This window comes from Ambystoma mexicanum, chromosome 1p (genome assembly GCF_040938575.1).
Source record: "Ambystoma mexicanum isolate Mex_15411 chromosome 1p, UKY_AmexF1_1, whole genome shotgun sequence".
Classification (NCBI taxonomy): Eukaryota; Metazoa; Chordata; class Amphibia; order Caudata; family Ambystomatidae; genus Ambystoma; species Ambystoma mexicanum.
In genome coordinates, this window is record NC_090921.1 from 122,432,595 (window position 1) to 122,445,321 (window position 12,727).

General features: G+C 45.2%; 1 protein-coding gene across 4 annotated transcripts in view; it reads right to left on the minus strand.

Moving 5' to 3' along the window:
- GNB2 (G protein subunit beta 2) overlaps window positions 1-12,727 on the minus strand; it is a 447,265-nt gene that overhangs the window by 53,205 nt on the left and 381,333 nt on the right. For all 4 annotated transcript variants that reach the window (XM_069644804.1, XM_069644810.1, XM_069644815.1 and 1 more), the window contains exons 7-8: window positions 4,200-4,266; window positions 2,936-3,137 (exon numbers count right to left, since the gene is read on the minus strand). In XM_069644804.1, coding sequence (XP_069500905.1) covers window positions 2,936-3,137; window positions 4,200-4,266 — 269 coding nt within the window. The remainder of the gene's footprint in view (window positions 1-2,935; window positions 3,138-4,199; window positions 4,267-12,727) is intronic.

The following is a 12,727-nucleotide window of genomic DNA, read 5'->3' on the forward strand; positions in this document are numbered from 1 at the left end:
CTGCCTAACAGTTACACTAGTGTAATGGGTACTTGGCTTCAGTTGGCGTGTACCCCTTCACATCCCCTTAGCCCGCCACCTTGGGGTTGGAAATGTTTATGTTAAGAGGACTCTGGTCCTTCCCTGCCCATCTCGTGTGGGGATCTTACCTACCTTTGTTTCTTCTAAGGATTAGCGGTATGTGGGCAAGGGAGTTCGGGGCACTCCCACCGCCCCCCTTCTGGTTAGGCGAGGATCAATTTAGTGGTTATTGTTTTGCTCCCTGGGAATCTCATTGCTTCCTAGTAGTTTCCTCCTGTTTCTGGAGCAAAGAGCCAGGTTTTGAGTTGTTTTCTGAATTCCAGATGGGCCTTTGTGTTCAGATGGGACTTTGTGTTCCGTATGTTTTTTGGTAGGTGGTTCCAAGATATTTCTGCCAGGTGAGAAAATGATCCGTCGAATGTTCTTTTATTGTATGGTTTTGGTTCCAAGCGAATGTCGTTGGTTGATCTGAATGGTCTTGTCGGGTGGCAGATGGTCATTTTCACCTTTAGGAACTCTGCACCTTGGCCGTGAATTGCTCTGTAATACACATCGTTTTGAACTGCATTTGCTGTTTTATTGGTAGCTAGTGTAGTCGTTTCAACGCTGGAGTGATGTGCTCTCTTCGCGGTAGTTTGAGCAGCAGTCTGGCCGTGCTGGAGGTAATTTTTAAATATTCGTTCTGGCATTCCTAGGTATAGGCTGTTGGCATAGTCTACTCCATGAGTGAGATGGTGAATTTTATGTGGGTGAAAGAGGAATGGAAAGATCCTTTTTACTGCGTGTAGGAGTAAGAAACATTTCTTGATTAAAGTTTTTACTTGTGGCTTCAGGATTAGTTCCTTATCGATTAGAACTCCCAGGTTCTTTACTATCGTTGAGGGAATCGGTGCTGTTCCCAGTTCAGTCGGCGAAAGAATGTGGTGATTGTTTTCCCCGTTTGAGTATTCTTATTATTTTGTTTTTTTCAGGATGAGTTGGAGGCTGTTCGTGTTCATCCAGCTGTAGAGTCCATGTAAGCATTGTTCCAGGGTTGCGTTTCCTTCCTGTGTGTTAGGGAGAATTTTCATTTGTGCCAATTCCCTTCAACCTTCGAGAAGGAAAAACCCCAGCTCTTTTGCTGGACTTTAGGACTTTAATTTTAACCCTGGAGTGAGCGAGTCCTTTTTCTCAGTGGCTCATGTGTTTTGATCGGATTTGGATTTTATATTTCCTTTGTTTTTGAAGCCTGAAATTACATAGGCATCTACTTTTTGTATGGAGACATAGCATAAAACTTTTTGTGGTTTGTGCGTTTTAGGTCTTTTGGTGAGGTCGATCACTTTTATTCAGACATTTCGTTCTATTTCTAATCCCCAGCTGCAGTATAGCACCCATGGGTGACCAAAGTGTCAAAAAGGCCCCGGTCTTCTTTCACCATTTTCTGTTTGTGAAGTCTTTCATGGGTTTTACCATTTCATGACCATTTTGGGAAATTGGTCATACAAGGGTGACCATTTCCAGAAATCCCTCCCAGCCAGATTGCTTCTGTCTTTTGGCTCCAACTCTGCACGTCAAACGTTTCTCCAAGCAGAGAGTGGGTGGGAGGTAGATCCTCTCCTCAGCTGGTGCTCCCGCCCCCCACAGACTTGAGCCAGATCTTCTCAAGTTCCAGAAACATCTCAAGACCTTCCTTTTCTTCTCTTCCTTCCCTCTACCCCTCTCGTGCTAAACTCTCCACCTGCAGCTGCGACTGGGTCCCTTCTACAGGGACCAGACCGTCCCCACCAGTTCCTCACAGCATCCTTTGCCAGCAGTTGCCCTCGAGCTCCCTTACTACAGACTATCCCAACCCAGTCCTCCAGTCCAATGCACTCTTCCTTCCCTCCACCCAGTTTCCCCCTGGCACTTGCCGCCATGGCCTGACCAGCACTTCCCGCACCTCAACTGTGGGGCTACCGCTCTCTTGCACCTCTCCCTCTTCCATCCTCCACCTTGCACTTCTCACCTTGTCATGCACTTGCATGGTTGGATTATCACAAGGCCAACAGGTTCTCTGTTGTATTTCTATGATTCAATGTTCCCCCAGGCCTCTCCCTCTCCCCCAGCCTGTCTTGTGGCACCTGGAAACATCCGTATAGGAGACTTAGAAATGTCCAATAAATAAGGGTGCCTTACTGCAGCTGTGAAAACAGCCTACGAACAAGTTACATACAAATGGTTAAAAAAAATGTATCCATCCACTGCCACCATCCATTTACATTTGTCACTTACTGTAACTAGAAAGAAAAAGAGGTAAGATGTAAAGTATCTCAATAGTGTACTCATTGGAAAACAAAACAAAAAGGGAAGTCCAGCAACACTGCACATAGGTTGCTGTGTACTGCAAAAATCAATTACAGATGCCTGTAGTGAAATGCATGGAGGAAAGCATGACTCCATTGAAGTAAAAACACAAAAGCCATAAAACAGGGTCCCCAGGTCGGGGCCAAAAGAATGAGTGGTAAATGTTCCACTCACTCTAGAGAACAGATCAAAAAATACCAGAGTCCAAGTGCTGGGGCTCTCAGGTTGAGGGGAATTGGCACAAGAAATGAAAATTCTCCCCAACACACATGTGCATGTAGATTTAGTGTGGTCATCTATGTATAGTGCAGTACATTGTGCTTTTTCAATAAGGAATGGGTGGTAGAAGGCTAACACTAGTCACTCTATAAATTGCAGTGGCGACCTACAGAATCTGTTGGAGGGTTCTGATCCATGTGATCTTCAATTCACATCAGTCAGAAATACCAAGCCCAATCCTTCACCCACCCCCTCTCAGTTCTCTCAATGCACAGATCGCAGACAGACGTGTCATGGAGCAGCTACCTCTTCTGTATTGCAATCATCTAGGACAGGTTTTGGTTGATAAACTTCATGCTTGTGTACTTACACAGACAGCGTTGATGTCAGACTCGTGACCTGTGAATGTCTGCCGGCACATGCTGTCCCTGATGTCCCAGAGTTTGATGGATGCATCGCAAGCTCCGGAGACAAAGGTCCTCATGTCAGGGGCAAGGGAGAGGCTCATCACATCTCCGCTGTGACCAGTGAAAGTGGTGGTCTGTTGTCCAGTCTCTATGTCCCATAAAGCACTGCAATGGCAAACAGGATCAAATTGACAAATGTTTATAATTGGGGTGTTGCTAGAATTAGTTTTAATCCTCTGAACTCTGCAATTACTTTATTTTACAAAATAAATATTTCAACATAGGGGCTCAGCCGCAGTCTAGAAAGTTTCAATGCTACAACCTGAGCACATGAAAACTTGTATGAAGCTATAAATTAACACAGTAGGCCCAATAGTTTCAGGTTTCTGCCTTTAAAACAGCATAGCAAAGAACAGAATAGTTCAAGGTCTCCAGGACAGTCATCGTATACAACGATGAATGGTGCTGCACAGATTCTATGACTGTGGTTGCTTGGATGGCAGGCTGAATCCAACGATTCAAACCTTTATTCCGAGCAACTAGACAACTGCTTCCCCCACCTGCAATCTTCCCACCACCCTCAATTCCCTTATCCTTCACTTTCCTGTATCTCTCCACCCCCACTCACCCAATGTCATCAGTGGCGGCCACTGCTGCTCAGTCTTCCTTATGGCACCATGGACATCTATAGTACATTGTTTATATGAATGAACGAGACGCCATTAGGCACCCCGTTCCTTCACACAAAAGACATGCCAATCAGCAAACTATGTTACTGAATTGGCAACCTGGGGTGCTAATGGTCATACTCGCCCATTCCACGGGCTGCAACGGGGGCCAACGGCATCGGGAATCCTCGTTAAAGGCCCTCAAGATTACCATCTGTTCCTGCCCGTGGAACAGGTGATTATGACTTAATAAAAATAAATTCTTAGAAACGGGAAAGCCCAGAAGGGAATTATACCAGTCTCCCTTTTCTTCCCCCACAAGACAGATTATGCAAGCAGAAAACATTCTTACCAAAAGCAATTGCAATCTACGCTCCCATCCCCCCCACCTCCTTACGTTCATTGCATGTATACCATCTGTCAAGTACAAAACTACAATGTATTCACAATTTAATAGCTAGGACTTCATTTCACATAGAAAATTACTAATCAGCATAAACTGCTATACAAGAGGCAAGGGTTGTCCAACAAAGGTGATGGCATGTTCAGATGCCCTTACCATGTTGTGTCACCAGAGCTAGTGATGATCTGATTGTCATCCAGGAAACGACAGCAGGACAGGTAACCTAGGAGGAAGGACACAGCAGTGTTTAATGAAAACTTGGTGCTAGCGCACATACAGCCTAACTTGTTACATTAACAGCCACCACCAAAAGCTACATGTTTATTTCAACACTGGGGATAAGAAATTATGGCATAGCAGTTAAAGGGGAAAAAAGCTATCCTATAGAGACCCTGATCCGAAAGACCTAACAGAATGTAAAACAAGCAAAGAACTACTGCAATTAAAAATTCTGGGAAATGGGACAGTTACTTGCCCAGACAATTAGCTTCCAAGAACAGTGTTCAAAGGAGTAGGCAACCTTTAAGGTCTAACCAAAGGGAGACTGGCTATAATGCGAATGGAAAATACATTTGGAATATTTCCTACCCATTAGGACTGCAATAATGAACAGGGGGGGGGGGGGTTTGACTCAGGCTATATAAAGCTCTTTGCATCCCAAGTGATGGCAGGATTTCTCAACCTAACGTTTTAACGTTTTAAGCCTAGCCAAAGAGGCTATGGTTAAATGGTGATGAAGTACAACATTACTTACGGCTAGGACAAAGAATAGGAAAGCGCTCAAACTCCAGTGGCGGTAAGCCAGGGACCCTAGCATTAGTTAAGACGCCTTTTAAAATACTCCAGTTTGTTAGGCGGAATGTATTGTTCAAATTCCGTCAACTCTTCCCAAAGTTTAAAATGAGTTGCAGCTAAGATAGCCCAAGTATTTGCTGGTCTCTGATTATTAATGCAAGTACTGAAGAGAAAGGTTTGTCCTCATCATGTGCATCAGTATTGACTCAATTTGTGGAAGGTTTCCACTGGATCGGTTGACTGTAGGGCCCAAGGTTGTAGTTCAGGCTCCTTTGGTACTGGTAGACATTCTGTGGAGCTGCAGGAGGCAGTGGAAGGGGCATTGCTAGAGGTTTAGGGACCTCCTTTGGTTGTAGAAGGTATATACAAAGGTCCCTGAAATACTAGAAAAAAGCCTCCTCTCAGGACGGTCTCTGTTGAGGAATGGGGAACGGCCTGAAAAAGCTTTGCCTCCATGAATCAATGGATAAATGAAGGCCCTCAACTGTGAGGTGCATTTAAAGGCCCCACCTGGATGGCATGTCTAAACATCGAAACAAAAAAAGCCTGGCCTTTGTTGTTTTTCAAGTAAAATTAAAGAGCCATGTGGAAGGGGTCCTACCTGTCATTACCAATGGATAAGCAGCATTTTAAATTTGCAGAAGAAGGAAGAATCAAAGATACCAGTCACATGGAAAACAGGATTTTTAAACATTGAAAACAAAAGCGGCCTGTAAAGGTGTGTGCAAATAAAAGCAGTTTGAAAAAGTGAAGAAAAAAAAGTATCACGGCTCTCAGAAAAATATCAGGAAAACAAAACCTGGGGGTTGACAAAAAACAAGGAATATTATGTTTCACCTACAAAACTCCAGTGATATTTAAAGAGCCACTTTATCTTCATGGGGAATAATAAATAAAAATAAATCTGACTAAGGCAGTCCCTTTTGCTGGCTGTGGGAAAAAGCTTCACAAGGGAATTTCCCACTCCCAGCCTGGATGTCAGATCTCCATCTAAAGACCAACTGCAACAAAATGTCCTACTAAAGGTGTACAAATTCCGCCTTCCCCAGACCTGCTGGCTCTGAAAGCTTTGACTTCAAGAAAAGTTACCCTTGGCTGGAGCATGACTAATGTGTGAAAATGGGGGCACCCACTTCAAAGAGCAAGCTTCCAAAACAAAGTAGACTGATTAAAAAAATCTCTAGGTACAGGCTGACCCAGTGAAAACAGCCGGAAGGCAGAAGTGCCATTTGTCTCACATGAAGATTCACAATTTAAAAAGGACCATTATCATTTAGGCCTTTTTGTCAGTCATCATTAGATGGATGGTTTCATCTATGTACCATTTTTAATGTAATTTCCAGGCTATTTTGGGGATACAAAATTAATCTACATGACTGGGAACTATAATGGCCAGTTAAACTAGGTTTCTGGCCGATCTGAACAGTATGTTTGAGTTGGCGAGTGGGTGGAAAATGAAATTAGAGATATACTTAACTTAGATATAACACTTGTGCTTTTTATGGAAACAGCAGAAAGGTGTAATATGGCTGTGCTACATGGTACGGATTTGGTGATCGGCTTATCCAATCCTCAATGATTAGCTGAAAATATATGTTTAGCATGGCAGGTGCTAGTAAACTTATTAAGTTGTCATACATAACGAGTTTTTGCCAAAAAGTTGAGAACAAAGGGCGACTACAAATGGGAATTGCCATATGTTGCTCCAGACCCCTAAACAAATCCTGACTTGGAAGCTTGGTTTGGGAGGAGAGAGGAGGGCAACTGTCCAATCCTAGTGGCGGGGAAGTACCCTGCAATAATCCCTAACAAGATTGTAAAATTGGTGGCGTCATCGCTGCTATACAAGGTGGACTGCACTAGGACAGGGGGGACACAGAAAAAGGAGGGGCAGACAAAGGGCAGAAGAGCCTGACCATCAGGAAGGCTGCTGAAACATACCATCTGACAGCTGTAAGGAGACAACAGACTGCATCTGGGTGGAGCTATATCTCTAGGAAGGCATCAAAGCCGACTGGGTCCTATGGTGGAGAGCGGGAGGCCATCCTTGAGTGGAGTGACCAGACCCTTGCCCAGAGTGTCCTGACAGCTGCTTTCCTGAACCTTAAACAGAGGCTTGCTATGTAAGTAGAACGGAGCCCTGGGAAACAAAAAACATGGGTGAGTTGGCTTGCTTTGAATCCTTTCCCTTTATTGTGGGTGTTAGGCAAGATTGTATGCAGTACCCTTTGGGTCACTACAACAACCCTGACCACCTGGCAATAGGAACCCAACCTTTGGTATAAATATGTACTACACAGGTTGGTAGTATTTTGAGCAGCCAGACTTATCTCAAGAGGGGTCAATGTGAGCTGTAGGGGTGCTGGAGGGTTTGCTTAGTATTCCCTTTGACTAGTTTCTCATGTAACATTTTCATGTTACTCTTTCCACGACGGACGGCTGGTGGCAGTGATTTACTTTGAACTACTGTGGTGTGCTTTTACCACGGGCTGCGTGCGCCAGTAATGCACCAAAAGGTGTCATCTTTGTCAAAATGGCCCCGTCTTCTTTTGTCACCGTTTCTTTGTGGAAAGGTCCTTCTTGAGATTTACTCTGTGTGCCAAACCAGGTTTGGTCCCTTTGTTCGTTTTGTCTTTGGCGGGATTCACAAGTGAAGCCCGCCTCTGGCTCCAGGGTGTCTGGCAGGAGCAGGAAGCGAGGGAGGTGCTGAAACTCTGCTTAGTCTCCTAGGGGACAGGAATGCACAACTAAGTGATTGGCCGGCTGGCTGTCCATTAAGGACAGCCACCCTGCTGGGTGAATGACAGCTAGGCTGGAATGAATGGGAGACACCTGCATAAAAGGCAAGGCTTTTTGTCTTGGAAGGCAGAGTCGATCACTGGACGAAGGAATCCGAAGAAGAATGAGAGATGCCTGCTGCAACTCCTGGAACGTTTGTTTGCCCAGTGAAGCCCTGCTGCTGTGCTGAAGCTTCGAATTCGTCTCAACTAGAGAAACCCTGCAAGGATGACTTCTCCCCTTGAGTTGGTGGGAGCAATCAACTCCAAAGTAAGCCACCTGGACATCCTCTCGAAGCTGGTTGTATTTCCACTGCAGTTGTTGCTGGAAACGAAGAGCCAGGGAGAGGAACACCAGTTTGTGTGTGTTGCTTTTAAGTTGGCCAAGAGATCCAGGAAGCTCCTCCAGACTTCCAGGAAGCACGACAGAATGAGCCTGAGCCACCTCAGAGTTCTGGACCCCAGATGAAAGTAAAGCCCATCTAAAAAAAAAAAAAAAAAAAAAAAAAAAAAAAAAAAATTAAAATAATTCTGCGTGGTGCTATTTGCTGAGACGCGAGGAGCTGAAACCCCATAGTGCCACTGAATTGAAGTTGGTCCTTTTCTGTCACCGACCGTCCCGTTGCAGCGCACAAGTCCTCCAGACGTCCTCCCTCGTGCCTCCCTCGTGTCCCGACGACTGAGGCCCAGGAACACAGGATCGGCAGAGCTGCACAGGAACAGAAGCAAGCTGGAACAGTTTTTCTTCTAATCAAAGGTACTGTACAGTCTAAGAACTTACCTCTTGTTGTGTAACCTCACTTGTTCAGTGGAGACTTGTCGTGGGTGTTTCTGTAGAGTTGCTATCAGCTTCTTTACCTCACAAGCCTAATCAGATTGGGGCCCCACTTCGATTTCTTCTTTTCTACAAAGACTTCTAAAAAAATTGCTTCCGCTCACCTAGACTTTTGTCCAATTTACTTTAGCCAGGCCTGGCTCCCTGAAGGACTCTTCTTCCCTCTGACTTCCAGGAAGGGGTTAACTTTCTTTGCATTGGGGGTTACCAAAAGCACTTACCTGAATATTTGTGAGATCTCTTCTTTTGTTCTAATAACCTTTTTCTTTGACATACTCCTAAGTATTGCTCTAAATGCCACGTAATATATATTAATGTCCACAGTGTCCTCGCTATTTAAGTCACCGGAGGGTGCAGGGAGGGTGTGTGCTATCCAAAATGGGTACTTTCTGATTTACAGAAACTAAGTGTATTTTTGGAGTGTGTTTGTGCGTTACTATTATATTTCCCCCTTCTGAAGAAGGCTTACTCAAACTGACAAATAATTGTTTAATCAAGAAACCTTCCATGTAAGAGCTTATTTGAATACTTGTCACTGTGAATCTCTGTGTAACTCCCCTAAAGCTCACACCCTATTGACCCCTCTTGAGATAAGCCTGGCTGCTCAACACGCTACCAACCTGTGTAGTACAGACTTATAAAAATGGTTGGGTTCCTATTGCCAGTAGGTCAGGGTTGTTGTAGTGCACCCAAAGGGTACTACATATAATCTTGCCTAACATGCACAGTGTGAAAGGAGGGGCAGGGGGAGGCAGAATCTGTGTCAACCTTGGGGGCGGAAGGGGGTTCAACCTAGTACAAGCACTGCCTCATTTGATGTGCTTTGGAGGCAGTGGTGGCTTGCAAAGCGTACTTGAGAACAGAAGTGGCCTAGAGGAGCCTCATTGTAGACTAGTGCACACTGCACTGTTCAGAGGCCTGGCGAGTACACAGGCCGGAGTGGGTCTGCCCTGAATACAATAACAGTACTGCTGGCCAGAGAGATCACGATCGAAAAGCGCAGACATGGTTGACAAGTACACCCTGTGTGATCTCCTAAGCAGTATTTTAGGAGTAAGTCCTGAAAGGCTGCAACATTAAGACGGACCTAGGTTGGCAAGGCGTTGTGAGCCAAAACAAAACTGATGGCAGGAAAAAGCAATAAAGTAAAAGGCAAGCAGACTACCAGGAAAGTCTTCGCAAAGAGCCCGGAGGGCACTGAGGGTGACAGACAAGCATGGCGAAAAAGGACATACAAATTACAAAAGGACGATGCGCACCACGGAAACCAGATCCTAAACGCTATAGCAGCTTTGTAGGACACGATCGAAGCAAAGAAGTGACGATTGATGTCGGCCTGTTGCGGCAAGATGTCCGTGGACTAGCGAGCGCACATTCATGCTGGAGAAGCAAGTGGAGGAAAACACAGCATATAAGAAGCAGATGTCCAAGGAAGTAGACATATTGAGACAAAAGGTGAAGCTGCTGGAGGACAGGGCAGAGGATGCCGATGGCCAGGCGCGGCAAAAAAAAAAACCGTTGTTGGACTACCGGAGGGAATGGAGGGGGCAGGACCCACCAATTATGTGGAAAACCTGGTGCTGCAGGAGCTGGGAACTTGATTCAGGGGTCGACCATCGACCGTGCTCAACGCTCCCTAGTGAGGAAGCCGCCACCGGGTGTTAGGGAGAATTCTAAAAAAAATGTGTTAATTCCATCTACCTTAGAGACCGCCTGCAACTTTGCTGAATTTTGAGGACTTTATTTGTTTTAACCTGGAGCGAGAGCCTTTTTCCCCCCACTCATGTATATTAATGTGATTTTATACACCGTTTCTTTTTGGTTATGGAGTCTAACCAACTCCATTGGCATCGTCTTTTACAATTGTGTCACGAAGCACCTTCAGTGCAGTGCCATAGGGAAGTCTTCCAGATTTCACAAGGTTTAAATGCCTTCTCTGGTATCAACCGTTTCCCAGAGCAGTTAAGTGAAATTGACTTTACTTAGCGTTGTACTTGCTAGACCGAGCACGCCGATCTTACAATATAATGCTGGAGAGGTTACTTCGTATCCCCCCACCCCCCGTGTCTAAATGCTCATGTAAAAAATGTATGTTACCCTTTCTCAATTGACTTGCTGGTGGCAGTGGTTTCAGATCTACCTTGGTTTGCATTTACCGCGACTGTTTACGGACTCAGTAACGTTTTTTTCGCCAAGTCTTTGTGGAAAGGTCCTTCTAGAGAGTTTCTCTGCGTGCCAAACCAGGTTTGGCTTCTTTGTTCATTTTGCCTGAGAGAGAAACCCACTTCTGGCTCCAGAGTGTCTGGAGTAGGCAGGAAGTGAGGGAGGTGCCCAAAACTCTGTGCTTAGTCTCCTAGGATACCCAAACGCACTGTGGTGGTTGGCTTGCTGACTGTCCGTCAAGGACAGCCACCCTGCTGGATGAGTGACAGCTAGGCTGGAATGAATGGGAGAGAAATGAATAAAAGGCGAGTGTTTTGGCTTGAAAGGCAGAGTCGACCACTGGACTAAGGAACCAAAGAAGAGCTTGAAGAGGATACCTGCTGCAACTCCTGGACCGTTGGTTTGCCCGGTGAAGCCCTGCTGCAGTGACTACTTGCCAGGTGAAGCCCTGCAAGGACGACTTCTCCCTTTGAATTGGTGGGACCAATCAACTCCCAAGTAAGCCACCTGGACACCCATCTCAGAGCTGGTTGAATTTCCTCAGAGTTGCTGCAGGAAACCGTAGAGCCAGGAAGAGGGACACCAGAGTGTGTGTGTGTTGCTTGTAACCTGGTGTACAGCTTTTGGAAGATTCTCCGGACTCCCACAAAGCAGGACTGACCAAGCCTGACTAACACCCCCCCCCCCCCCCTCAGTTGAGTGCAGGACCTCAAAGATGTCAGGAAAGTCAACCTTGACAGCCAGGAACCACGCTTATTGCCATTTGCTGTACCGCAAGGAGCTGAAACGCGAAACAGCCACTGAAAGTAAAGTTTGCCCGTTGCCAGTTTTGACCATGTCAGTGCAGGAGTCCCCCGGCATACTCACTCTTGTCCCCATGACTGAGTCCCAGGAACAGTGAGATCTGCAGAGCTGCACAGGAACAGAAGCCTTCAGCTGCATCTTTTCTGATTTACCAAGGTACTGTAAAACAAGTCTAAGAGAACTTACCTCCTACTGTGAAAGTGCTTGTAACTTACTACAACTCACAGGTCTAATCAGCTTGTGGCCCTATATTTGATTCTTTTTATCAAAGACTCCTAAGAACTTGTGCAAAGACTTTTCCATTTGCTTACATGAAGTGCTGCATCCTATACAAAGACTTGTCCATTGACTTTGGCTTAGCCTAGTTGAATTGAATGACTAAGTGCTATCTGAAAGCAGATATGTGGGGCTTATTTTTTAAGTTGCTCAGACAGGCGACTCCTTACAATCCCTATCAATTGTCCAGGTGAGTCACTTCATTCACTGAATTCCACAAATTGTCGCAGGTCACTAGATTTGGACGGATATTTAAGCCCAAACCATCCACGAGTAACTGCAACAAAAAAAAAAAAAAAAGAGGCGACTCCAGGACTCCGCGCCAGTCGAGAAGTAATTGATTGTTTTATTGCACAATCAAAAGAATTTTTTGGGAAAAGTTAGCCCTCTACTTAGTGATTACACGTGTTATAGCTCGCCTGAGCCATTTTCAAATCAGGGCCGATATTGGAAAGATACAGTCCATATGACTGTTGTCCGGTGAGAAGTAACTGGGACAGATCCCCAAAACCACTATTCCTGCTGCTCTAATACAAACGCGTCGACTGTATCTTTCCAATATCGGCCCTGATTTGAAAAAGGCTCATGCAAGCCGAAACACGTGTAATCACCAAGTAGAGGGCTACATTAAAAAAAATATATACTTTTGATTGTGCAATAAAACAATCGATTACTTTTCCACTGGCGCCGAGTCCTGGTGACACCTCTTTTTGGCTATCTAAAAGCATTTGCCTTGCTTATGAATATTTGTAATTTCTTGTGTTCTAATAACCTTTGCCTTTTACCAACTTTTTAAGAGTGTTCTGAATGCCAACTGTAAGATATTAATGTCCCCAGTCCCCATGTTACTGAAGTCGCCTGTGGGTGTAGGTTGTGTCTGTGGCCCATCCCAAAAGGGTCTTGTCCGATTCAGATACTCTGTGTACAGTATTGAAGTATATTTGTGTTGCTATTCTATTGCTCCCTTCTGAAGAAGGCTTTATAACGGACTGGTAAATAAATTATGAGTTGTTTATGCAAGCAACCTTGAGTGC